Below are 25,324 nucleotides of genomic sequence, written 5' to 3'. Positions count from 1 at the left end.
GGTCTGGACCCCAGTAATGTGTTGTGTGTCATTTGGTGCCTCATGCTGTCTGAGAGGCCTTTATGCATGGCCCCTAAGGATAAACAAGGAACCACTCCATTCACCTGATGAGAGCCCTGCTCTCTCCCTTTGATGCTTAAAGGAAAAGTGCTCTGAGTGTGGTCTGACACGCTTCGTAAAAATGGACACGATGAGTCCATCTCTGTTGCTTCCTTCCCTCCCTATCTTCCTCTCTCCCTTCTCCCGCTCGCTCTCTCTCCCCCCCCCCCCCCCTATAAAATGTCAGAAAAAGAATCCTCAGCATCCTCAGCAAGAAAATGAAATGGAAAAGCAGAGGAGGAGAAGGGGAAGAGAGAAGGCACACGTAATGGACGACCACAAAGAAACATTTTCAGTTCCAATTAGAGACGGGGGGTGAGTGGGAGGACATGGTGGTCTCAAGAGCCGGCTATATTGTGCGCTCATTCTCAGCCTCGCCTTTAGTTTGTTCACCTGTAACGGTGAAGTGGCAAGTCGTTCACTGACCTTTGACCTGCAGTGTGGTCACATGGGAGATGTTTCCGTCAGGGTTGGAGGCGCGGCAGCCATATTGGCCCCTCAGCTCCGGGGTCACGACCCTCAGGAGCAGAGTCCCACCCTGGATCTGAAGACAGACACACAGACAGGTCAGACAGGTGGACTGACTGACTGACTGACACACGCACACACACACACACACACACACACACACACACAACCACACGATACTTCAATGAAGGTGAAATAACATGAAAGCATGTTTTTTTCCTGTTCGTCAGCGAAAACCTTAAATAACTAAAATGCTACCAATAGGAAATTGGACAGAAGGTGTGTGTGTGTGTGTGTGTGTGTCCTTCGGCCACTGCTTGATTAAAAAGTACCACTTTGTTGAGACTCAGACGTCGAGCACACGTTGTGCGTATTTGAACACTTCTTCTACTCCATAATTCAAACGACACACTATGAGGAAATCCTGAAGGGCCTCATACGTCACACTGCATCATACTAGACGACGAGTGACGAGTGATCAACATCATCACCGCCGCCATCATCACATACCTCCACGCCCCGCTCCCGGAGCCCCGCCCCATCCTTCAGCCAGGTGACGGACGGGACAGGGTTGCCCTTGGCAACGCACGACAGGGACAAACGGCTGCCAGCCAGAGCCTCCACGACAGGGGGCGGAGTCTTGGTAAAAGTGGGTGGGGCTAGGGAACAAGGTAAACATGAACAAAGGATTTTAAAATCATTTCTATAGAACATTGGGAATATTGTGAAAGTAGTAATATGAATTAAAAGTTATTAATTATACGGATCAAAGAAAGCAAACTGTTTTGAATGTGTAAGACAGACGTACACAAAGTTCATGCCCTCACACACACACACACACAGTCACTATTCTTGAGCACCATTGTGATGTTTGTGTTTGGGCTTGGATGACGCGGATCACCTAAAGAGCCATGGGACTTAACATCTGAGGCCCCCAAACCTGTCACCCAGGGTAAACTCCCCTTTGACCTCCTTCTCCTCTCCGCCCTCCCACACACACACACACACACACATGCGTGACGCCTGACTTAGAGGTTTTGATGTTCCCACTTTGATCTGAAGCGCTAAGCTAACATCTGTGAAGTTAGCTAAAGAGCCACGACAACAACAACCTCCAGTGAGGGAAATTCACCGCGGCGGTCCCCCACTTCAAAGCCAACACAAACAACCAAACATACAACCTATATTTTATTTTGCCAATTATATTCGTAGATTCGTCGACATATAATTCAGAGCTCCCTGTACCCGTCTCCCCGGGGGACCAGGTTGACAGAGACACATCAGAGACCTGGAGAGCCTTTTAAAATACAAACAGACATATAGTTCTATAGAAACTTTGCTAAAAGTATGATACCCACTACTGATTCTTTGAGTAGATGAGTCGTAGTTGAGTAGTGGAGAAAAACAAACACACACAACCACACGTATGCTGGCGTTCTTAAACAACTGTGCTTGAGCTGTGTAAACACACTTTTTCCTTATACACACTGTAACCTCTAATTACCACTACCTATATTTTTCATATTAACATGACACCTACTTGTTAATAAAAGCAGACTGATAATAGAACATACGATACAAACGCACACACAAACACGCACAATCACGGCTATCCCTGGATTATGTGTTTCTCCATCTGATGGCAATGCTTACGACCGTGTTATTTCCTTGTTTGTGTATTTTGTATTTGTTGTGTGACTACTGTTGTGAAACAAATTGGCCCCTCAGGGACCCAACTCGCTCTACTCTCTCAACTCTGAGGTGCTGAACCAGCAGGGTGTGACCCCTGACTTCTCACTCGGTCGCCATCTGCTTCCCCTCCCACGCATCGGCTCAACCCCGCCAGCGCCTGTAGCATCAATGTCCCGCTGAACGTACGCACTCCCCACTAGTGATGGCTCGTTCGCGAACGAATCAGTTCGAACAAACGACTCTTTAACATGAACGAACCGACCTGATTCCCCCGTTTCAGTTTGTCTCGTTCGTCTCGTTCGTTCTCCGAGACTCGACTCCCCGCTCCGCCCACTAGTCGCTGAGTCGCGCTGACTCGCGAGTCACCGTTCGTTCACTGACTGTGTTTAGCGGTGAGGACTCGAGGACTGAGAAGTCACGAGAGCCAGCCGGACAACAACATCCCGATTCCGAACATGAAGCGCTCCTCAGCTAAAAGGTAATGTTGTGTTGATTGATGACCATTTGCACCATTGCACGATCGTGATTCGTTTGAGAATGAGAACGAGGGAGGAGCCGAGTCTGACCGACTCGGCTGAGAACTGTGCATTCGCGATTCGTTTGAACGAGAACGAGGGAGGAGCCGGTGGGGCTGCAGGCGGTGGGGCTGCAAAATGAACGTTATCGACGAAAGAGAGGGCGAGACTTCTGAGTAGGCCTGCACGATTCGGGGAAAAATATGAATCCCGATGTTTTAGTTTAGAGAGTTACGTGGGTATGGGATCGCATTGTGCAAGGTGTCAGTAATAGATTGTGTTGTGCTGACATCTGCGTTGCGCTGCACTGCATTTTATTTATTTCACAATTCAAAAATGAACAAAACTGTCTTCTAAATTAAGGAAATGATACTGGGAAACGAATAAACCATTATAGGCAACGAGTGAACTTAATAAGCAATCAAAATACTTTTTGCAACCACCGCCTCTTTCCTCATTTAGTTTTCCCCTTAAATATGTGACAGATGTAATTAAGGCAACCTGGTCTTACAGGAATCCGTGAAATTAGTCGGTCTACGTCCCGTTTACAAAAAATAAATCCAATAAAAGGTTTGAATATTAAGTCCTGCCTAATATTCGTTCGAATATTATATATTTTTTTAATATTCAAATAACGAAGCTCGGAGTCAAAGCCCTAGTCCATACACTGGTAAACAGTGACGGCGTTTGTTATCTCGTTCCACCGCTGGCTTTTTTTGTCGTAGGCTAAGCTTTGGAAAATGCCTGCGGAAGCAATGTCTGAGATGCAGAAACAGCTTCACGCTACCAGCGTCCGTCTCGTACGGTGTGGAATGAGAGCTTGTGAAGGGACACAGGCGTGCTTGCTGCGAGCTTGCTGCGTGCTTGCTGCGCAGCTGCGTGCTTGTGCAATAGCATACTGCATGAGAAGGCAGCATCGCTGTCAAAGCTGTCCCTGGGAAAAGTAACGTTGCGCGTTTCGTTAGTATTTTCCCATATATAGGCCTGCCATATTTTCAGTAGTTACGTGTAACTTGACTTTGAACAAGTACATGAACAAGTAGTTACCTAACGCGTTACACACAACACTGTCTACCGTGTGTCAGTCGGCTCATAAAAAAAATGAGAATCAAAGTAATTTAAAACTTAAATTGCACACAGGGTGAATCGAGATTGCGATTTTAGAACGATTTATCGTGCAGGCCTACTTCCGAGCACACTTTGGAGGGATCGTCGTTCGCTTCGATAACACGGGTTGAGCGTGGGGGAGGGGGGGAGAGAGACGAGAGAGAGAGAGAGGGGGAGGGACTTCTGAAAAAGGGGACATTTATTCTGCTCGTCTTTGCTGGGTCTCATCATGTTCTGATACTTCTCGTTCCCGGCTGCTAACTGGGTACACACAGCTCACAGGACGTGAGAGAGCAGAAGGGGGGCCCGTGGGGGGGTCGGAGGGTTGGACCAGGGTCACGCTCTGTTCCACGGAGCCTCTCTGCAGCCCACCGTACCGGTGATGGACAGCCGCGTCCAGTTGCCGGCGCGAGACACGTTGGTGACGTGGTCCAGGAGGAAGAGTTGACACCCGTACGACCCCTCGTCCTCCACCGCGAGACGCTCCAGCCTCAGGGACGTGCCGCGGACCAAGCTCACTCGCCCTGGGAGAGATAGAGAGAGAGCAAATCACTGAGACAGACGGCAGACAGAGACAGAGAAGGAGAGAGGAAAATGAAATACAAATAGAATAAAATTGTACGGTTCATTTCACATCCAAGGTGAAAAGTTCTGGAAACAGTTTGATGAGGACCCATTGAGAAACGATTACAAAACTCACAAACATCAATACACACACGCACACACACACTCACACACCTAAACAACCCGGTGAAATGCGATCTCCTGGTTGCCAGGTGACAGCTCCCTAGGCAACCACCAGTGCTTGCTCATCTCACCCCTACCCCCTCTAACTCCAACACTCATATATATCTGCTCCTCATCTCTTATACTCTTCTCTCTCCTCATATCTATGTCCTTCTCTCTCTCTCTCTCTCTCTCTCTCTCTCTCTCTCTCTCTCTCTCTCTCTCTCTCTCTCTCTCTCTCTCTCTCTCTCTCTCTCTCTCTCTCTCTCTCTCTCTCTCTCTCTCTCTCTCTCTCTCTCTCTCTCTCTCTCTCTCTCTCTCTCTCTCTCTCTCTCTCTCTCTCTCTCTCTCTCTCTCTCCTCCTCCTCTCTTCCTCTCTTGCCATCACTCAACCTTTGGTAAAGAAAAGTGTGACAAATTATTCTGCATACAAAAGGTCGTTCAAACGTTGAGACAGACACAACACTGGACACTCACTGCACAAAAACAAAAAGAGAACAGCAAACCACCACCACGTGAACAGACGCGCCGGCCGGATCCCACACACACCGCAGTGCGGTAGTCTCAGCAACATTGGGACACATCCGTTGCCGTGGCAATTGTCATTTGCCGGTTTTGTTGAGTTTCCGCTAAGCGATTGATCGATGACCACTTAGTGGTGAATGTATCACGGTGACTGAATTGAGATACAGATCCAGTAGGGGTGAACGCACCTTGCTCAAGGATGCCTGCAGGTAGGACGCAGACACAGGGCATCGAACCTGGAACCTTGTAGCTGGGAGTCAAACTCATACGCCACTCGACTCTCCTGCCTGAGTGACGACATGGAGCGACGAGAGTAAGGCTCTGTCCCAATTCTCCTTCCTTCCCCTAGATTTGAGCCCTAACCCTAGATTTTGCGCGTTCCCGCAAAGGGGTAGGGTGTCCTAATACTTAAGGCAGCAAGGGGGGGGAGTGCAGTTTTTCCCCTTAAAATCAACCCTTGAACGCTAGCCAGCTTGGGAGCTGACTTGCAGCTAAGGGCACTCAAAGCTCTTGTTCTTGTTAAGGGGAGAGAAATGGGACGGGGGCCTTAGTGAAACTCCCAACTTTGGACTGTGACCAACCCGTCCTGCCACGACCCAGGAGGTGGACCAGGAAATGGCAGCGCTCCAGGGAGGGGCATGTGGGTGTTGTGCCAGCGACAGGGCGGTCCGTTTGGACTGAATCCACACAGAGGGGAGGGGAGGGGCGGGGAGGAAGGGGAAGCTGGACTAAAAACACACGGCGCGTTGTTTCACAGGGGGATTAAGGTGGGTTTCGGAACGGTGAACTCTGACCCCCTGCTGGGGTGTGGGTGTTTTTTTTTTTTTTTCCCCCATGTTCAGTGTTTGCTTTATTCCAGCTCGTCCGGCGCGGCCTCGGTGGGGACGGTGTGTGTCACGGTAGCACCTCATGAAACACCAGAGCCTTGAAGCACATTGAGTGCGATTCTCGGTTCCATAGTTGTCGCGCAACCAAAAATAGAAAAATGAATCATATTGTATTAATGCACCGAAAAAAACACACAAAGTGTGAATGGAATAGGTCTCAAGAACGAGAGAAGAGATGGGAAAGAAAGAGAGTTTCCGTGAAGGAGGCTCTAAAAAAAAAAACTGTCGGGATTACTTTTGACACAAAATTCCTCCAAAAGAAGTAGTCTGTCCTGACACGGCTTTGGCACTTAAGAGGATTATGTTCGAGTTTAGATCTATATATAGTTGTATATTATTATACATGTTCCAGGCACTGCAGCCAATCACGTGGCTTCACAGGTACCGTGGTGGGCAGAGCCTTGCTCAAGGGCAGGATCTTGCCATGAGGAACCGAGGATGGAACCGAGGACCGCCTCGATGTATTAAACATTCAGCCGAGGCCCTTAGTGCCTGACAGTGAATACAGATACATGACATTAAGGAGCAGATAGGAGTTAGGAGGCCTCTTGTTCTAGGAGGCCTCTTGTTCTAGGATGTAAGAAGAAGACATTGGGGATCAAACCGAGCGCTTTACGGCCGTGAGTAACCACAAGACCAAGCCCAGAAAAGGGTGAAGGCGAGATAGAGAGAGGGAGGAGGGACCAGTCCAATCCAAAGACGGTGATGTAATTGAACAGATGCATTAAGGCAGGAGGAGGATTTGAATGAGAGGTCAATTCAGAGGGTAACTCAGGCCTCACAAACAAAAAAGGACCAGGAGAGAGAGGTGGAGAGAGAACGGGAGGTTGGTGGACAGAGAGACGGGGGGGAAAGAGAAAAGGAGAAAGAGAAGAAGAGTCAACGTAGCATGGGACAATGTAGAAAGGTCACCGAAAGTTGGAAGGACGGGACAAGGGAAACTAAAATAATAATGACCAAAGTTGGATTCCCTCATCCACATGTGTATGTTTGTCGATGTATATGTGTGCGTTTTTGTATCCAAGTGTGTGCGTGTCATTGTATCACAGTACTAATTTTAGCATCCTACGGTGTGTGTGTGTGTGTGTGTGTGTGTGTGAGTATGTGTGTGTGTGTGTGTGTGTGTGTGTGTGTGTGTGTGTGTGTGTGTGTGTGTGTGTGTGTGTGTGTGTGTGTGTGTGCTTACACTTGGACACAGATCAAGGGTAATGGGTTTAGAAAAGCTTAGCAATTGTTAGTTTGTCATTGTAGATGTAAATACCACTGCAGCTCTGCCTCCCTTTTAAAAGGCGAACTGAAGCCAAACAAAACCCTTTCTACCGCGGATATAACATTACCCACGCTTTTAATCAGTTAAAACAAATTGTCTGTGAATTGCATTCTAATTGCTTTTGTCTCGGGATACATCGATACATGTGGTTGAACTAAACCGGTTGCTGAAAATGATCCCCATGCCCGCCTCCGCCACTTACTAAGTTTTGACAAAAGAGCACTCAATTTCCACTCCACCTCCTCCTCCTCCCCTACCTCCTCCTCCTCCTCCTCCTCCTCCTCCTGCTCCTGCTCTCATCCGAGCTGCCTCTGTGGGTTACCTCTCCATTAAATTACCTGGCTCTCACAAAGGCAGCACTATCTCTCCAGAGCAGACAGGTTCTGTTCTGTTCGTTAAATATCCAAATAACTTGAAGGCACCGCAGGTTCACCAAACGGCATCTTGAGTTCTGAGCTACGCGCTCGGGAGACTTCCTCCTGATGTCCTTGACGTGCGTCTCAAAGAGAACAGTCCGTTCTTCATTCGCTGAATGTCTGTGAATTTATCGTTTTGATCTTTAGCGATGTTTATTTAATTACGTATCATGGCTGCTAATGTGGCCCTTTGCCCGTTGAATTTCTCTTTGGCGGAATTCACTGATGCACATTCCAACACACACGGCAACACACACATAAACACACACACACACACACACACACACACACACACACACAAATGATGTTCGCAACCTAGCGGTTGCACATGATCAGATGCTCTAACCCTCCCTGCTATTTCTCGGCATGTATCTGAGTTCATGGTAAGTCTCTTTGGTGTCTCCACTATGTCGTGCCAAAGTGTCAGCACTACATTGAACCAGCTGAACTCGTAGAAAATAAACAGCCATTCAAAATAATCTCCAATCATTTGCTATTTTTTTTAATGTGCAGTACTAGTTGCCTGTCAATGAATCCACCCACAGAGGGGGCGGCCACGTAACCCTATCTCTATAAATGTCTGAACATAAAAAATATATATTCACATAATAATCACAGGTTGTCTGTCAAATGAAACCGCACACTGTTGGCTGAGGCTATGTCTATAAATGTCTGACGGTTTTAAAACAAACTATTTGAATAATACAAACAACAGAAAGTAACCTCTGATGTCTATTTTCTTTGTTAAGTTTCAACATATTCCATCATTGATAAATAATATCTCACGTTGCACATTTCCTTCAGCTATTTCTTACAACAATGTATTAACGCATTTATGTATTCAGACCAAAGGCGTGAACTGATTACATATCGAACTCTCTGCAGACGCATACTGTTTGCTTGTTTGAGAGAATTCTAAAACGTAACTGCAACACAATACAGTATCATATTTTTCAGTTTGTTCTTCGTTCGTTGGCCTACAGGCCAATCAATGGTACATCAATGCCTCCTCCGGTGTAAAATGTCTGCGGCGCTGGGTTTCAGTCGAGTTGACAAAAGAGGACGGGAGCAGATAAGGTTTCAGTCTTCAGCGTTCGTTGGTCCACTCGGTTCCACGTGTGATGGTTTGAAATGGGGATCATTTCAAACCAAGGGCTCTAGCTCTCTATTGTGATGACAGAACAAGCTGCCACTGTGGCAAACGGGGCAGCTTGCAACGGACCCTCCTGCTAACTTTTGAAGCTAATCCACGGCACAAATAAGAAGACACTAACTATGCAGGTTAGCTGTGGATGTGTGGCGACGTTACCACCACACATCAGAGGATTTGTATGGTACCGAGCTGGCAAGCTAACAAGGGGATTTATCCAGCTGTATTTGCCTTGTCTTACTCGTCACAAGCTGTGTGTACTGAACCCACCAGGGAGACAGACAGAGAGAGAGAGAGAGAGCCGATACTAACCTCTCTGATCTTTTTTTAACCCCATTAAAGAAAAGCAAACACACAGAAAAGGCCAATCCTTTCCACAGGGCAGGGCACCGTGTGTGTGTGTAGGGAGTGTGCGTTTGAATACATAGTCCACACAGTGCTGCAGAAACTGGTGTCGCGTCCAGAATGGCAAAGGAAGTGTTTGCTGTTGTTATTGCTGCCAGCAGACACTTTCATTAGTTTACGCAAAACACAAACATGTACACACACACACACACACACACACACACACAAACACACACGTACACGTATAGATGCCCACCCACACACTTAAATACAGGTCTATATACATACAACATGAACACACACACACGGACACACACAGAGACAAATAAATACAGCCACACACATTTGTTTGACTACAAGCCTCATCGCCCCAATCACAGGCTTCAGCATTTGGCGAGCAGCTCGAACGGGATTCCTAAGTAAGCGTTAATAACAGGTTCGCAACAGGTGGACACCAGGACAGAACCCTCACACAACAGGGGGGGGGCGGAGGGGGGGGGGCTGGGGGCTCAGCCAAGCCTGAAGACACCCGAGCACATCCACGTCCCGGGGAGGTGAAACCACACACCAGTCTCCGCCGAGCCCACCACACATCCCCTTTGTGTCCCATGATGCACCTGTTCTCCGTCTCCGACAGCTCCTACCTGTGAGAACGCTCGCAGGGGGCCCCGCACAATGGCCGCTTTGTCACCTGTTGCCAGTCTGGTTAGCAAGAAAGTGGCGGTTGGGTTTTGTCGAGGCGTTGTGTATCGTATCTGAGAGATGGACAGAGAGTGGTGGTGGAAAGTAGGTGTAGGCCTCGAAAGCCAGGATAATTCATGAGCCTTCCTTCTCTTCGTCACTGGTGTGTCACATTGTCCGGTCCATGGTGACCGTCACATGCTTAACTGTCACGTCTTATCGCGGAAGCAATAAAGTGTTGCTTCACTTCTCTAGAAAAGGTGACATCATCGTCTTTGTCAACAAGCGGTCTTTACGAGCTCAGGGCTGACATCAGAATACACCTGGCCCTGTACAGCCCTGTTGTCAAGGTTTTACACCCACTTTACAGCCATGTAAATGTACTGTATCATATTTCCTTGTCTGGGTGGTTAGGGTGTGGCAGAGGTTTCGTGGTGACTCTCTGTGTGTGTGTGTGTGTGTGTGTGTGTGTGTGTGTGTGTGTGTGTGTGTGTGTGTGTGTGTGTGTGTGTGTGTATGAGTGAGTGAATGATTGGCTAGTGTGTATGTGTATGTGTGTGTGTGTGCGTGCGTGCGTGCGTGCGTGTGCGTGTATGTGTGCGTTTGAGTGTGTGTGTGTGTGTGTGAGTGATTGCCAGTGCAGGCAGAGAGGCGAATGCAGTTTTCCTCCATTGGTAAACAAATCTGAAAGCCAAGTCAAGGGGTGGAACTGGGCTTCAGTAGAAGCTGAGTGGCTTTGATATGAGGCATCTGGGGCGGCCGTGGGGAACAGGTACTCTGCTTACCGGGGAAGGAACAGGCCAGCGAGAGACTGGAGCAGCCCGGCTTTCCTGACACGAGATTTACAGCACAGACTTATTTTCATCCACGTACATCCGATGAAACCAATCACCAAGCACCCAGAAATATATCCTGGCAATGGGACTCAAGGCATAGTCCAAAACGATTATTAACGTATTCTTCTTCTTCTTCGATTTTCCGACTCAAAGTCGGAGTGCACTAGCAGAACCCCAGAAGAGGACTCGGAAAGTCCCGGCACATTGTGATCGGTCATTGTTGTTTTTCTTTATTTTTCTGGGTGGGCGGCCAATAGTAAAAGAGGTAGAAAGAGAGGGAACAATAGGGGGGTAGAGACTCAAGCAACACAAGGCCTGTTTCACCTTTGTCCGCATTAGTCCCATTGTTTTCCCCCACGTTCCAAGAACAACTGCGGTGAAACAAAGGGTATTCCCGACCACAGAGCTCTCGCTCTCGGCTCCCTGCAGGAGCGGCGAACGACGAACAATGGACGCCAGCGCAACAATGGAGGGTGATGAAACCCGAGAGGTGCCGGAGGGCCCTCGCAGCCATCGTGAGAGCCGCTCCCTCCGAGTCGGCTCTCCAGACGGAGACGCGAGGATAAAGGAGAACATGGGTGTAACCATGGGAACTGGATACCCCTATTTACCCTAACGTAATGCAAAGTGTTAAAGTCGCAAGGATTCCACTGGGTCAAAAGCTTTGAAGTTCATCGTGGGCTGTGGTTTGTTTACAAGGTGTTACTAACACCTAGTGTATGCTTTTATTGAGAATGAGCTACAGCGCCGATAAAGACCATCGAGGAGGGTGTCAGGGGGCCAGCCATGTTGCTCAGGACATTGTGAATGAAACCGGAACAGGAACAACTTGTGCTGGGTCGCGAGGACCATAACCATGCAAGAGTTTGCTGGGGTTTGCCGTATGTTTTCATCAGTAATGCGCCTTTCTACAGTTCTGGCAGGCATCCGGTTCTTTAATACTGGAGATGATCGTGACTTTGTTTGGTAATCCATTAAATATAATCCTCTGAACTGCTGAGGAAAGCCTCCTTTATATAGTCTCCATTCGAGAATGGCTTCCTATGTTTTATAGGAAGTGCAGAACAGCTGGATACATATCTGTACATTGTTTTAGATTTGAACATTTTCTATTTGACCATTTTGTGTATTTTTTTAAGGCGAAATTTCAAAGTTCTCAGTTAAAAAGTGTTTTTTGGGAGAGACATGCTGAATAAATACATCATGTTTTCAAACTGAAAAATAATCGTGATTTCAATATTTTTTCCATAATCGAGCAGCCCTACTTCACAGCTGCCTTCTGTAGCTTGATTGTTGCCAGCTCATACGGTTGTGAACACACTGCTTTGCTTCTCGTACTTGACCGCTGCCATCTTGATTGATTCAAATCCGTCTGCCTCATCTTCAAAATTCTTCTCGCGTCTCGTTACAGAATGATGACGTCCACTGGAAGTTCAACAGTCAACAACTTGACAGCAAAGTACGCACACAGCTTGGTCCTTTCATAAAATAAATCCAAATTGTCCAAGTTATGACGCAACCTTCTTTTTTTTAACCCACTGCCATTATCAACTGAAGACATAATAAAACAACAAAGATAGCTATCGAGCTAGTGGTGTCAGCTCCCGCTCGGTAGAACCGTGTATTGTGTGGGCGCGTGCGTGCCGTTATAAACCTTTGTGTAGTTTGAGACTAGTTAATTAGTGCAGTATTATTTTAAAACTAATCATTTTGTTAACCATTATATGTTGTCCCCGTTTGTGGTTACGCAATCACATGCAAACACTTTTATCCAAAGAGACTTACAATAAGTACATTTGTCGTAAGAAAGTGAAAGAATATATCGCTGTCGGTACAATCAAGATGTTCATAGAACCAAGTGCAAAGCAACAACAATCGCCAAGTTAACCCATTCCCCGTCTACAACAAAGATAGCTAGGATAAGATGCTACATAACTAAGTACTATAACTAAATACGACATACAATAAGTGTGTACATTAAGTTCACTGGCTCCGCATGCCAGTGTGAATGGCCTGGCGTGCCCGTTATGGCACGCGTGCCACAGGTTGCCGACCCCTGCACCAGATATGCATATATACAGTACTATATACAGTACAATCATTCGAAAAAGAAAAGTGAGCAATCCTTACCTTCGTACTCCGGGTGCACGCGAGAGGCGTGCGCTCCAAAGCTCATCAGAACCGGCGTGTCGGAGCCCCGCCGGATCCACTCCACCATCCGGGGGGAGGCCGACCCAGCCCCAGGGCTGCTGGGGCCCGTCAGGCTGCAGTCCAGCTCCACCGCGCCCCCCTCCCGACCCCGGACCTCTGGGCTCCAGCCCCGACTCACGTCTGGGACAGGGGGGCAGAGAAACACCGACCTGTGAGTCCGGTTCTGTACCTGAGCCGAACCCATGGCACGGCACGCACCAGGAAGCACTTTTTATTTTTGTAGACAAAATGTACACACAAAAACGTCAGGACAGGAACGGAGATAAAGAGCTGCTCTGCGTGATAAATAAGGACACAGGATATGTAGGTCAAAGGCCTGATGGCATTTTAACTACACCCTATACATTATCATTACTGTATGAACGCTTTTGTGTTTAGTATTCATGGGATAATCCCGGTCATGATCGAATTCACGACCCCGCTACGATACACACATTCCATCAATTCGATCAAAGACACCATCTGTGGCTGGTACTATTATGCACACAGTATTATGCGTATACACATCTGTATACGTATTTGTGCACATAATATGATTCAGAACTGCATGTGAAATATAGCTATCTCATCGAGTGTTGCTGCAGGCTTTGTAAATCAAAGGCGTCGAGGTGATTGATACTCACAGAACATGCAGAACAACGTGACCAGTGTGAGCGTGGGTTGGTCTGGCTGTGCCATCTCCGTCTCTTGTCAGATCTCATATGATTGGCAGCATGTCCAATCTGTCAGTCACAGAGACAAAACACATTCATTACCCTGCTCGATACACCACTATTCCTCAGGGTGAGCTAGACTAGCGTAGCGGCTAGGGTCTGTGGATCCCAGATTAGAAGTACTGGGTGTGAACACCATGGATATGTTACCTCTTACCGATGATGACATGCGTCTGATATCACAGAAGGTATTCGTTTTCTGGATTCTGAATTTCAAATCCTTAAATGTTGGTATCCTTGAGCAAGTTGGCCTAATGCTACCTGCTCCATAATGACCGGTCTCTGTACTGTCTAACCCCTACCTGCTCCTAAATTACCTGTCTGTTTACAGTCTGACCCCTACCTGCTCCTTAATGACCTGTCTCTGTATTCACTGTCTACCCCCTACCTGCTCCTTATTGACCTGTCTCTGTATTCAGTCCCTAACCCCTAACTGCTCCTTATTGACCTGTCTCTGCATTCGCTGTCTGTATTCACTGACACCTCCAAACTGCTCGATAACGACCTCTAACTCACAGAATGTTCCGTCGCTTCGGATAAAATGGATGAACAGGTAAACAAGAAGACCTTGCGAGGATACATCCGCAAAAAACTCACACCGCCGATCACTGCTGAAAAAGAAAAAGCCAAGGCGGCCCATTCTGCAGAATCTCTAAGAGTTGGAATTGATCCGATGTCATTACAATAATGGGCCAGTCCATTCCCTGCCAGAACCGCCCCCCCCCCCATTCCCCCCCTGCCTGCCGGATGGCCTTTTATGGGCCCGAATTTTAGAAATGTCATATAAATCTGGAAGGAATTGCACACAGCAGAGTGAGATTTAAACCAGAGTTGTTCGGGGGTAACATCGATGCAGTCATGATGCAGGGCACACCCAGCACCCAGCAGAAGGTGAGCAGATAAGCGGGAGGGGTGCGGAGAAGAGTGCTGTAGTCCACAGTCAAGACCCTGGTGGGGAGCTCTGGAAATGTGTGCACCTCCTGAGGCCGCCATCGTTGGTCCTCTGAAGGAGTCTGTGGAGCTACAGCTCTTCAGGCAGCTCTCCATGCTCAAGCCATGTTCTTAAGGAGGTAAACACTTCAATCATATTCATACGGCCTATTGCACGCAGCACAGATTGAAGAGGTCAGTTAGTAAGATTTACACATCTTTTTGTGTAAATAACGATAGTTTATTCTTCGGGTATTTTCTATTTCTTCTTGAGGAAGCCTGGAATTGTGGCGTTTCATTGCCCGTAGTGACTTGCTTGTATTTTCATTCATGTGCGCATGACAATAAACATGAAACTTGGAGGCATCTTGCAGACATTTGCCGATCAAACACCATATCTTTCAACCACCTAGCAAGAACGCTATCCTCAAGTACAACTGCGACTCTAGCAGAGGAACGTGTTATCCCCGAGACGTGTGTTAAACCACCCCCAACAAGGACACGTATTCTGCGCCAGGGTAGGGCTTCCGACCAGGGTGGGAGTGGACAGGAAGTGTCATAAACCCTTCATCCTCGGCCAAAGCTTGTGTTAGCATTAGCTCACAGCGGCACTGCTGTAGCAAGCCTCATTAAGCTAACTTAATTACACCCGCTGGAGAGAGTGCGCCAGAGAGTGGGAGGAATGCCAGCGACCAAATCCTGGGGTGCACGTGTCAGGCCATGTATGTGCACATGTGGACGGGTGACAGAGGATATGTGCTTGAAGTAATGGATAGGCCTGGTGCTTTGTGGCTCAGTGTGTGTGTGTGTGTGTGTGTGTGTGTGTGTGTGTGTGTGTGTGTGTGTGTGTTTGCTTGTGTGCGTGCATATGTGTGTGTGACTGTGTGTCTGTGTGTTTGTGGGAAGGGGGTGGGGGGTTAGTGTGCCTATCATAACCAACTTCCTGAATCAACAGATCAAGAAATATTTCCTTGGTTAGCGCGATTCTATCTCGGCTAACACTACTGTCTCTCAGCTAACACTGTCTCTCAGTTGACACCATTGTCCCCCAGCTAACACTACTGTCTCTCAGCTAACACTTCTGTCTCTCAGGTAACACTCTCTCAGCTAACACTTCTGTCTCTCAGCTAACACTACTGACTCTCAGGCCACCACCTCTCAGCTGACACTACTGTACATTGATCCAAACAGCATGAAGCCCCAGTATAAAGCACTGTACCACCCAATACTGGTTCATCATAAATACACCAAGCATATGGGCAGCACTAGCCCAAGGCTACTCACATAGTGTATGTTTGACTTCCACCGAAATAGACTGCAATCTGGAAACAGAAATACAGTTCTAATGCTGCTGCTGTTTAGCGAGGGTCTGTGTTGAAACAAACTCACTGTTTCCCCAGTTCAGACTTTGCCCCGGCCGTGAAATAACAAAAAGGCCATAAACCTACATATATGATTAGGGTGTAGAGATATGACTGCTGCACGTAATGCAATGTAATAAAAACATTACAACATTTCCTTGTGTCAGGAATAAAAGGTAACTCAATACAATTATTATAATTCTCGCTTGATTATTAACTGTCTGGTGAGTTAAAAAGGTTGATGAAACACAATTCAAATGCCCTGCGTTTTCCTTAACTGGATGAAAGCCCTAATGATTTCAGATGGTTGCAGAGCACAGAATTGTATTTGACACGAGGGGTGGATTATTTCGACAGCAGCAGGAAAAAAAGGACTGAATTTTATTTTATTTTTTTCTTTGTGGCTGTGAGAAACCGTTGGGGAGTCCAGTGAGCAGGATGTAATAGGAGAGAGTAAGAGAGAGAGAGAGAGAGAGAGAGAGAGAGAGAGAGAGAGAGAGGGGGGGGGGGGGGGGGGGGAGAGAGAGAGCGAGTAGGGGAGAGAGACGCAGAGAGAGTAGGGGAGAGACAGAGGGAGAGTAGGGAGAGAGAGAGAGAGAGAGAGAGAGAGAGAGAGAGAGAGAGAGAGAGAGCAGCGAAAAGCAAAACTGTTCTGTTTTGAGATGAATTTATCTCTTATTTATATAGTTGATTTCAATGGTAAACACAGCTGTTTACACACATACTTTATTCTAGTATATCATTAATTGTACGTACATTATTTTGAAACATATGTTTCCCTTGCTAATAAAGCCCCATTGAATTGAACTTGTTTTAACTTAATTGAAAGAGAGTACTAGAGAGACACCGAGAGTAGGGGGGGACAGTAGGAGAGAGAGACACCGTATGGTAGGAGAGAGCAAAAGAAGAGGGGGAAAAGAGATAGAGATGGAAAGACTGAGACACACACACACACACACACACACACACACACACACACACACACACACACACACACACACACACACACACACACACACACACACACACACACACACACACACACATATATATTGAGGACATATGGGGAGGGAGAGTGAAGGAAAGGTATAAAGAAAGTAGTGAGGGAGAGCGATGCAGCAGCATAAAGGGTAGACGGGTGAAAAATACGTAACAGAGAAAGAACAGGAGATGAAACTATGAGAGGAGACAGGCCTATCTGGAAGGGGGGGGGGGGGGAAACAAGAAGGGAAAACTAACACCTTGTTAAAGCCCTGGTTAACATTTATATTTTCTCTTTCAATCCAACTCAACTCTCACTCCAATAGGTTCCACACACCATTAACACACAGTTGATTCAGCCCAGCCATGGTTACACGGTCCCTAGACAGTTCCCCTGCCCGAGACTCACGCACAATAACATGCAGTGGCACTAGCTTTAAATGATCACGTAATAACAGCAGAGGTTACGATACTGTGCTAAGTAGCACAAGAGACGGTGCTTTCACGCCGTTAGAAGGCATATGAAATAGGAGGGGAATTCAAGGGGATTTAGTGCTACCAGGTAACTCAAATATTCACACGACTGCTGCACTTGCCAAACCCTTAACACTCGTGTTTTAAAGCTCAAGTTCCGCAATCGATGGCTTTTCATTTGGCTGGTTTCATTCAATATAAATGGTATATGGCGTGGTGACACTATTCAGGTGGTTTTAAATAGTCATAATTAAGAAGATTTCTTACTGGGGGAAATGTTTAGGTGTTCTTGGATTCCTCTTCGGTTAAATATGTTATTTAAAAAGGAATTAGGCCAGGGACTTCAGAACCGGAATGTATTGCAGGCCCAACCGGACACATTCACTTTTTATTTTTATCTAACTCAGTAAAACATAGATTAATGATCAAAAAACAATCAGGAAAGATGTCATCCTCCACAGGGGAATCGATTTGAGTTTTCTACTCGTTTTTACTGATCCGACGCTAATTAGACATCGACCTGTCGATGTCATCGCCCTGATTCTATCTGCCACCAGTAAGCAAGATAAAAATCACCAGTGTAAGGTCAAAATCGATACTGGATTGGTATCCACCTGTAAGCACACGTAGGCCTGACACGTACTTCAAGCAAAATACCTTCAAGTAAAAATACATTCAGAAACACATCTAAAATGAAATACACAGGAAAACGCATAGGACAGCCGTATAATGTCCAATGACTCAAACCATTTATAGGCTTTCACAACGAGGGACTGAATCTGAACACATTTAATTCAAGGCGGCTTTTCACAACAAATTAAGTGCGCCCAGTAGAAGCATGCAGGTGCGTGCATGGCCTTCCTGCCCCACTGGTGGTTTAATTCAATGGCGAAGAGGGGTTTGAAAAAAGGCTGCAGCACGAGAATTTCCTAATAAGTATTAATTCATGAGTAGACGGGATGAGTAGACGTACTTGAAACGAATTCAAACTTATTCAAGGGTAGACTGTGTTTTTGGGTCAATATATCGTTCAAAACACTGGGAACCACAATTGAACGACGCTCTTGCTACTCTGTGGTTACAACGCATCCCTTCTAGACGGCCTTCCTACTTCTATTACACCCGCGTCTCTCAATAATAAATACACCGAGGACGCTTAGATCTTAGCATAACTCTGTCTTAAAGAAACTGCCACGCACAACTTTTTTCAAAACAAACAACAGGTAATAGCCTAGGCCCTTTATATCTTAAATAAATAAAATAGTTTTCAGTGAGTGAGTGACTTACTTGCTTTGCGCTCCGCTGGTGTTACTTTATGCTTTGCTCCATCGCTCACCTCCTCCGCCCCCGTCCACCCCCACCTCCTGCAATCCCGCTCGACCAATCAGGAGTCGCCTTTACCCCCTCAACTCAGTTGGACTTCGAACACATACAAACCCTGCGTGTATGTTGGGGAGTTGTGTTACCTTGCACTGACTAACAGGTTCAACGTATTTAGTCCCTGCACTCTAACCAGCATCACTTCCCGCATTGAAGGGAGATTTGTTTTGGTTGGCATAAAAGCTCCCTGACATTTAAAAAAAAAAAACTTTTTTGTCCTTGTAACCGCAAGAGGTCCTCCTTAATTAAACAGAATCTATTGGGAAAAAAAATCCACTTACTTGTAAAGGAAATGACTCACTCATCAACTTTCAAATATATCTATTTTAATTCAAAAGAAAAAAAGGTATTCTTTGAAAAAGTACAAACACTCTGAGGAATATAGTAGTCAGCCAGTTCAAGTACAATCATTGCATCAAAGGATGTCTTCAAGCTTTTCCTACAAGCATACTCAACCTCTATTGTATACTAATACTCAGCCTAATAATCACTTCAAATACATAAGATGCTGCGGATCTAAAGCCCTGAGGAGGGGATATCCGTGGCCTAGGTAGCATCAAGCACATTGGAGCGATGCATGGTACCATGCAACGCACACTGAAGCCTATATTGCCCTTCTGGGTCAGAGAGCAGCCGTGAGGAAGCTGCTGCAGGCAGGTCGGGTCCCTACCAAGGGTCACAAACTAAGGCCATGTCCCAATTCTCCCCCTTCCCCTAGATTTGAGTCCTAACCCTAGATTTTGCGCCTTCCCGCAGACGTGTAGGGTGTCCCAATACTTAAGGGAGCAAGGGGGGAGTGCTGTTTTTCCCCTTAAAAATCAACCCTTGCACTCTAGCCAGCTTGGTAGCTGACTTGCAGCTAAGGGCACTCAAAGCAAGTGTTCTTGTTAAGGGGAGAGAAATGGGACCGGGCCTCAGTGAGGTCTGGTGATCTCAGAGATGTGAAGATGATGTGTGGTACAAATTAAAAGATATGCAAACTTCGTCAACTAGTCCGTCATAGCAGGAAAGACGCGGGCAGGCTGTCAGTCGTTGTTAGGCATTGTTAAACCTTTGGAGAGGAGCACGCAGCGTAAAGCAAAGGCCTCTGTGAGATAGGTACCTACACCCTTTCCGTCTACGGAGTAGTATAATTTGGCCATCAAATAATATAATATAATATATATTTTTATATATATATAGTGCATAACTGTAGCTACCATTTACATCAAATATTCAAATAACAACAGCGGGACTTCGGTGAGTCTGGAATACAGCATTGGTTTGACAGCCTGAGGTTTGATAATGTCAGTTCAAGCCTTGCTACATAATCTGCAACATCTGTAAACTAGACACACGTCACAGAATAACTAGCAGTCGCCTAGAGAAACTCGATCATACAGCACGGTGAGGCGAAAAGACTACCTTAAAACAGAGTAGTCTGAAACAGCCGTATGTAATATAACGAAGTCAAAGTGGTGCCAGGCCGTACGGTGTGAGATGTGTTTCTCAGTGTTTCTCTTTCGTAGGATAAGTCTGGGATTCTCGCCTCTGATAGGTTAGAAGGGCTCTCCTTTAGATCGTGTTTCGATTAGTCCTAGCTGTTTGGGGGAGTTTAGGGTTAGGGTTAGGGTTATCCCATACCCAAACCCTAACGCATCTCACCTAACCAACCGGAGGAGAGCCATTCCAACCAATCAGAGGGGAGAATCCCAGACATATCGTACGAAAAAAAAGATTGCGCATGCCGGTTTGGCCAAAGGATTAGCATTAGCATTAGCATGGCATCATGACATCTACGCTACGCTACGCTAACACTGCTCTCAGTCCCCAAAGTCAGGGATGTCGTCGTAGGAGTAGCCACGGTAGCCCTTGGACGCGTAGTAGGCGATCCTCAGGTGGTAGAACCCGGGCAGGAACACCAGCACCCCTATGATGAGGACGGGAATGGTGCGGCCCGGATGCTGGACAAGGGGATGCAGAAAGAATGGGGGGTTATATGTTGTGATATTCATGTGTAAATATCAGATGATTCTCTTTATATTTATCTTTTTTATTATCTTTTTGGTCTTCTGTATGTGGATAGAAAGTGTATATTTCACCCCAAAAAATAATGATAGTAATAAAACACTATGCTGTTTGTACATTGGCTCATCCTCTTCTTTTTCTATTGATTTGGCAGTGGACTGGACCAGGGTGTTGAATGAGCAGCGGGATTGACTCTACTGCTAGAAAATCATTCTTGACGGAGAAAGCATGCCTGAAACTTATCAATAAGTATATCATATATAGATTTCCAGTGCCTGGGTCTCATATAAACATTTTAAAACTTGTGTAAGAGAAAGGAATGTGTAAGAGGTGTTTACACCTACCTCAACCTTTATGTAGTCTGTGAGCAGGAGGGACCCTATGATGATCAACAGGGCCCCTAATACGAAGAGAAAGGTCGCAAGTGCAATCGCCTTGTAGGGAACTTTAGGAGGGCTCCTCTTGAACTGAACACAAGACACAGAAAGAAATTCAACTATAGCCATCTCATTTGGGGCAGCACCCACCAAATACTGAAATAATGAAGTTATTTTAAATATTTTAAACACTCCTTTAAGCATATGCAGTGTTGGAGAAGTCGACATCATGTGCCCAAATCACAAATCAATCAGAAATTGCTATTCTGGTCCGTCCTTAAAGTCATAGTTTGTATTGAACAGTCATGATCGATCCAGTAAACAAAGTCCCCCTCCATGTCTGATTCTGATATGAGTGTTCAACTGATGGCTCAACTACGCCATCTGTTGGAGTGTTGGAGTAGTGAACGTGGAGGTGTCACGTCATCAACAAACAAAGATGGAGCGACTTTGACGGATTAGTTCTGGTTGATTTAGCTTTATTATTCCCACTTGCCCTATTTCCAACACGTTTTAATCCACAGCTATTAGCAGCGATTCCCAGAATTCCGAAGTGAAGCACCAATACAATTTGAGCCAAAAATAAGTAAATATTGGAATATGTATAGGTATTGAGTCATCTCTGTTAAGAGCAGTGTTTGTTTATTTTATTTGTTGTCACATGACCATTTATAGATACAAAAAATATCGAACTGGTTAAAACTTCAGTACCCAGTGAATATATGCACATCGCCACACTTTTACCTTTTTCCACCCTTAAAAAAAAATTAAAAGCCAAGGAGGCAATTCCGTGCGACCCCATATGCATATCAGGCAAGCCGGAGGGTGGGAAACACTAATATGATAGATATAAAACCAACAGCCAATGCCTAGCATTTTAATAGAATGTGTCATGCAAATTTTGTATTACTATGCAGCCGACTGCAGACTTTAAAATGAATTAATTGGAGTTTCTCACCTGTAAGTCTATGTAGCCGTCTTCATCTGCAGCCAGCCTGGAATACTTGACCTTGTTGTTGGATGAGCCCCCTCCCAGTACAGCTCTGCTGGGCATCATGGTGGACACACAGCTGAATGGGAAAGAGCATTTTCTTCGTAGGCTACCTTCACTTTTTGACATTTTTATTTATTTGCCATTTTATTTACAAGCACCCTGCTTATGGCTGGGAACGAGGTTACTCAACAGCCTATGGTATTTACACAGAGTTCTCCACCGGCTGAGGTATTGTATCCTTCCTTTCGCCATCATTGTTGATCATTAATTATAATTGTCATTTATTTATACTTCTGCTACATGACAAAACATAAATCTGTTACTTTTTAATTTGCAGGCCAAGCAGCCCTGCAGTTTGTGTCAAGTATAGGCGTAGTCCAGACTTATTAAACGTCATTACCATGTAGGGGGAAATGCGGTAAAGTTAGGAAAATAAATATAAACAAATACTTGGCGAACATTAAGAAGTTGACATTTGAGAATCACAGCCATTAGCCTACAACTCAACAACATTAGGCCTATAATCATATCAATAATGGTTTAAGCAGCTCACTAAATGACTAACATGACACAATATATTAGACACAACACCCAACGTGTGGAGTCAATATAACTACCACGATCGCCAAAAAGGTGAACCACCAAGGTTTATTCTAAGAGCATTAATGTATGCAAATGCCAGCAAATAACATTAACGGTATGCACCGAAAAACAACCTACCTTTACAATACCAACAATACAAAGTAAACGTGACGACCCTCTGGGGTCTTTGGTGTTAGTTTCGGAGTGCAATACTGTTCACATGTTCCAGTGTTGTCATTAAAGTGTTCATGATGTGTGTTTGTTGCAGTCTGCGAAGTCGCTGCTGCACAACTTCCTTGTCGCCTGTACACGGCGCATGCGCATATTCACTGTTTATGTAGCTGTTGTACAGTGTCCATTCAGTGCATATGCGCATATCCTTTATAGCAGATTATACATCATATACATATAAGCTGTCAAGGCATCGCATTATCCCGACTGAACGCAATAACAATGTTATGTTAAGCATGTGTTTATTCCAAAATAATGTATTTAAATAACATGTATACTCCAGCATAGGGCGCCAACGTCACAGATTCTGCTGCGATTAAAAAAATAAAAACACAGAAATCAGATAAAACCATAGGTTTTGCAATTGTTAGTGCTACTTTGCACGATGTACGCGTCTATATAAAAGGCATATAGATATTACATTAGTACATTAGTTATTTCGAGACGTTGAACAGAAACTAGGCCTACTCACTAGACACTACACGTCGTTCATAGAACTTCATTCATATCTATTTAAGAAATAAAAAAAAGTCTAGAAGGACCTGGAGGTTCTTGTGATTGTTTTAATGATTTCTCATCCATACCCGAGCGTTACACTCAAACTATGCCGTATAGGTTCGTGGTTGCCGTTGTTGTGGTTTTAGCCGGCAGGGGGCGACCTTGATCTGATGTAGCCATATGATGACTCACTTGGAGACATATTATCACAGTACGATCCGTTTGGGATGAATACCTTGGCTTCAGTCAACACGCTCGGGAATAATGCAACTGCAAGGTTGGCCCTCTGACCTAGAAACAAGTTCGACATAATTTCCTCAAATAGGCCTACAAAACTTGCGACACTTTCTGCGTGAAAAAGTGTACATGTACCACATTTACATACACATAGCTTACAATAACATTTCTCATTCACAAATGACTTACAAATACAGATACAAATCCGGTTTCACATCAAAAGTATAGGAGGAATAAATGTACATTTTCTGGTGCTTCAAATAAAATGTATAATTGTGTTTTGCATCGTCCGTCTTCATCATACTGCAACAAACAGGAACTCTGCACAAGCATACGGACACACACGCACACGCCAAGCACATGCAGACACATTATGTGCCGAGAGTGAGTAAACGAAGTGACCAGAATAAATTTCCTGCCCCTCTGCTACTGTGCCGCTACCTGTGTGGGGCCACAGACGGTAGCTGATTGGATGCAGCCCTGGAGCCATGGCAGTGTGGCCAATAGGATGTCATCCTTTTGAAGCATTGCTAAATGTCAGGAATTTAGTGAAAAGGAACACTGTCATAAACTGAGTTTGAGCAAAAGGAAACTTATCAAGGATTGGAAGGATAGGGTGTGGTCGCAGTGAACTAAATACAGGCTGCAAATCACCTATTCAGGTGTTTAGGGCAACAGTCTTTTTTATTAATTATTTGTTTTTTTCCAGATTCAATAGGCCTGCAAATGATCAATGCTGTGATGTTGTTGATAGATTGTTGTTGTCCATACGAGAAAGAAGAAACCTTGATCAAGTTGAGGTTCCAATGCATTATTACATAATGCTAATGTAACAATGAGGTTTAGCATTTTGCATGACATTTTGCATGACATTTTGCAATTCAGTCAACATCTTATAGAATCAGAACTTAAAGAAAAATATTGAAGATCTGTACAACTGTTGCCACATCAAATGTCTATTAAGACCTAATTCAACCAATACATAGGCTACCTATTGACCTTTTGATCTCAAAGCACAGGAATGGGCACTGGAATAGGAAATAGCCTTCAAAGCCCTGCATCCTCTGAGCTGATGAGGAGCCGGGAACGCCAGGTGAATGAAGAGTTCTTCCGGGCGTCCATGGTTTCAGTTCAGGGGTAACAGCACTGGACCCCGGGAACAATAAGTCTCAGTAATGGAAACAGTCCCGCTCTGCCTCCGCTCTATGAATATTTCAGCACCGGTTCACTGGAGGCGGATCATAATAAGAACATAGCCTTCCACTCTCAGTGGTCTTTTCATTGTGTATTACTTTTGACGATGTGGAATAATAGCCTTGGTAATGTGGACTCTGTGAGGGGAGAAAACTGAGAGGGAGAGAGATGGAGGCGTGGTGATGAATTTATTAGTTCTAGTCATTTAGCACGGTGGTGATCAATCTGTGGGGCGCGACCCATAAGTGGGTCTCAGCGGGTGACCAATAATGCCGCAGGTTTTCATTCACATTCCAACTTTGTTTGAGGAAGTAAAATGGGAATACTCTGTAGTGAAGAACAAAGAAATGAGATGAGCATTACTACTTACTTCGATAATATCTCATGAGAATGAGAATGTATATGTTATTTTACTGCATAAAACCTTCCAAGTGGAC

General features: G+C 45.5%; 2 protein-coding genes across 3 annotated transcripts in view; both read right to left on the bottom strand.

Annotated features, from left to right (window-relative positions):
* Nucleotides 1-18,738, bottom strand: part of LOC311363306 (uncharacterized protein) — a 40,469-nt gene extending 21,731 nt beyond the window's left edge. The window contains exons 1-6 of the mRNA XM_084483263.1: nucleotides 18,675-18,738; nucleotides 13,552-13,650; nucleotides 12,848-13,048; nucleotides 4,259-4,405; nucleotides 1,078-1,226; nucleotides 526-643 (exon numbers count right to left, since the gene is read on the bottom strand). Coding sequence (XP_084339389.1) covers nucleotides 526-643; nucleotides 1,078-1,226; nucleotides 4,259-4,405; nucleotides 12,848-13,048; nucleotides 13,552-13,606 — 670 coding nt within the window. The 5' untranslated portion in view covers nucleotides 13,607-13,650; nucleotides 18,675-18,738. The remainder of the gene's footprint in view (nucleotides 1-525; nucleotides 644-1,077; nucleotides 1,227-4,258; nucleotides 4,406-12,847; nucleotides 13,049-13,551; nucleotides 13,651-18,674) is intronic.
* A 422-nt stretch (nucleotides 18,739-19,160) lies between these two features.
* Nucleotides 19,161-23,002, bottom strand: LOC311362937 (transmembrane protein 230-like). Of its 2 annotated transcripts, XM_084482850.1 has the most exons (4): nucleotides 22,866-23,002; nucleotides 22,110-22,221; nucleotides 21,119-21,241; nucleotides 19,161-20,710 (listed from the first exon to the last, which is right to left on the bottom strand). In XM_084482850.1, exons 2-4 carry the CDS (start codon nucleotides 22,206-22,208, stop codon nucleotides 20,570-20,572), a joined length of 363 nt encoding a protein of 120 aa, XP_084338976.1. In that variant the 5' UTR covers nucleotides 22,209-22,221; nucleotides 22,866-23,002; the 3' UTR covers nucleotides 19,161-20,569. The 2 variants fall into 2 exon arrangements, with proteins under 2 accessions (XP_084338976.1, XP_084338975.1); XM_084482849.1 differs by lacking the exon at nucleotides 22,866-23,002 and having other exon boundaries at nucleotides 22,110-22,350.
* Between the last annotated feature and the right edge of the window lie 2,322 nt (nucleotides 23,003-25,324).

The sequence above is a fragment of the Micromesistius poutassou genome (assembly GCF_964030765.1).
Source record: "Micromesistius poutassou genome assembly, chromosome: 18".
Classification (NCBI taxonomy): Eukaryota; Metazoa; Chordata; class Actinopteri; order Gadiformes; family Gadidae; genus Micromesistius; species Micromesistius poutassou.
The sequence above is the reverse complement of the archived record's forward strand: the minus strand, read 5'-3'. Positions and strand labels throughout refer to the sequence as shown.

Excerpts from the sequence above, each read along its gene's own strand:
- LOC311362937 (XM_084482849.1), bottom strand. The coding sequence starts at position 22,271 with ATGTCAAAAAGTGAAGGTAGCCTACGAAGAAAATGCTCTTTCCCATTC. Across the intron at positions 21,242-22,109 it reads ACGGCTACATAGACTTACAG|TTCAAGAGGAGCCCTCCTAA; the intron begins GTGAGAAACTCC and ends TCTTGTGTTCAG. Across the intron at positions 20,711-21,118 it reads CAGACTACATAAAGGTTGAG|CATCCGGGCCGCACCATTCC; the intron begins GTAGGTGTAAAC and ends CCCCTTGTCCAG.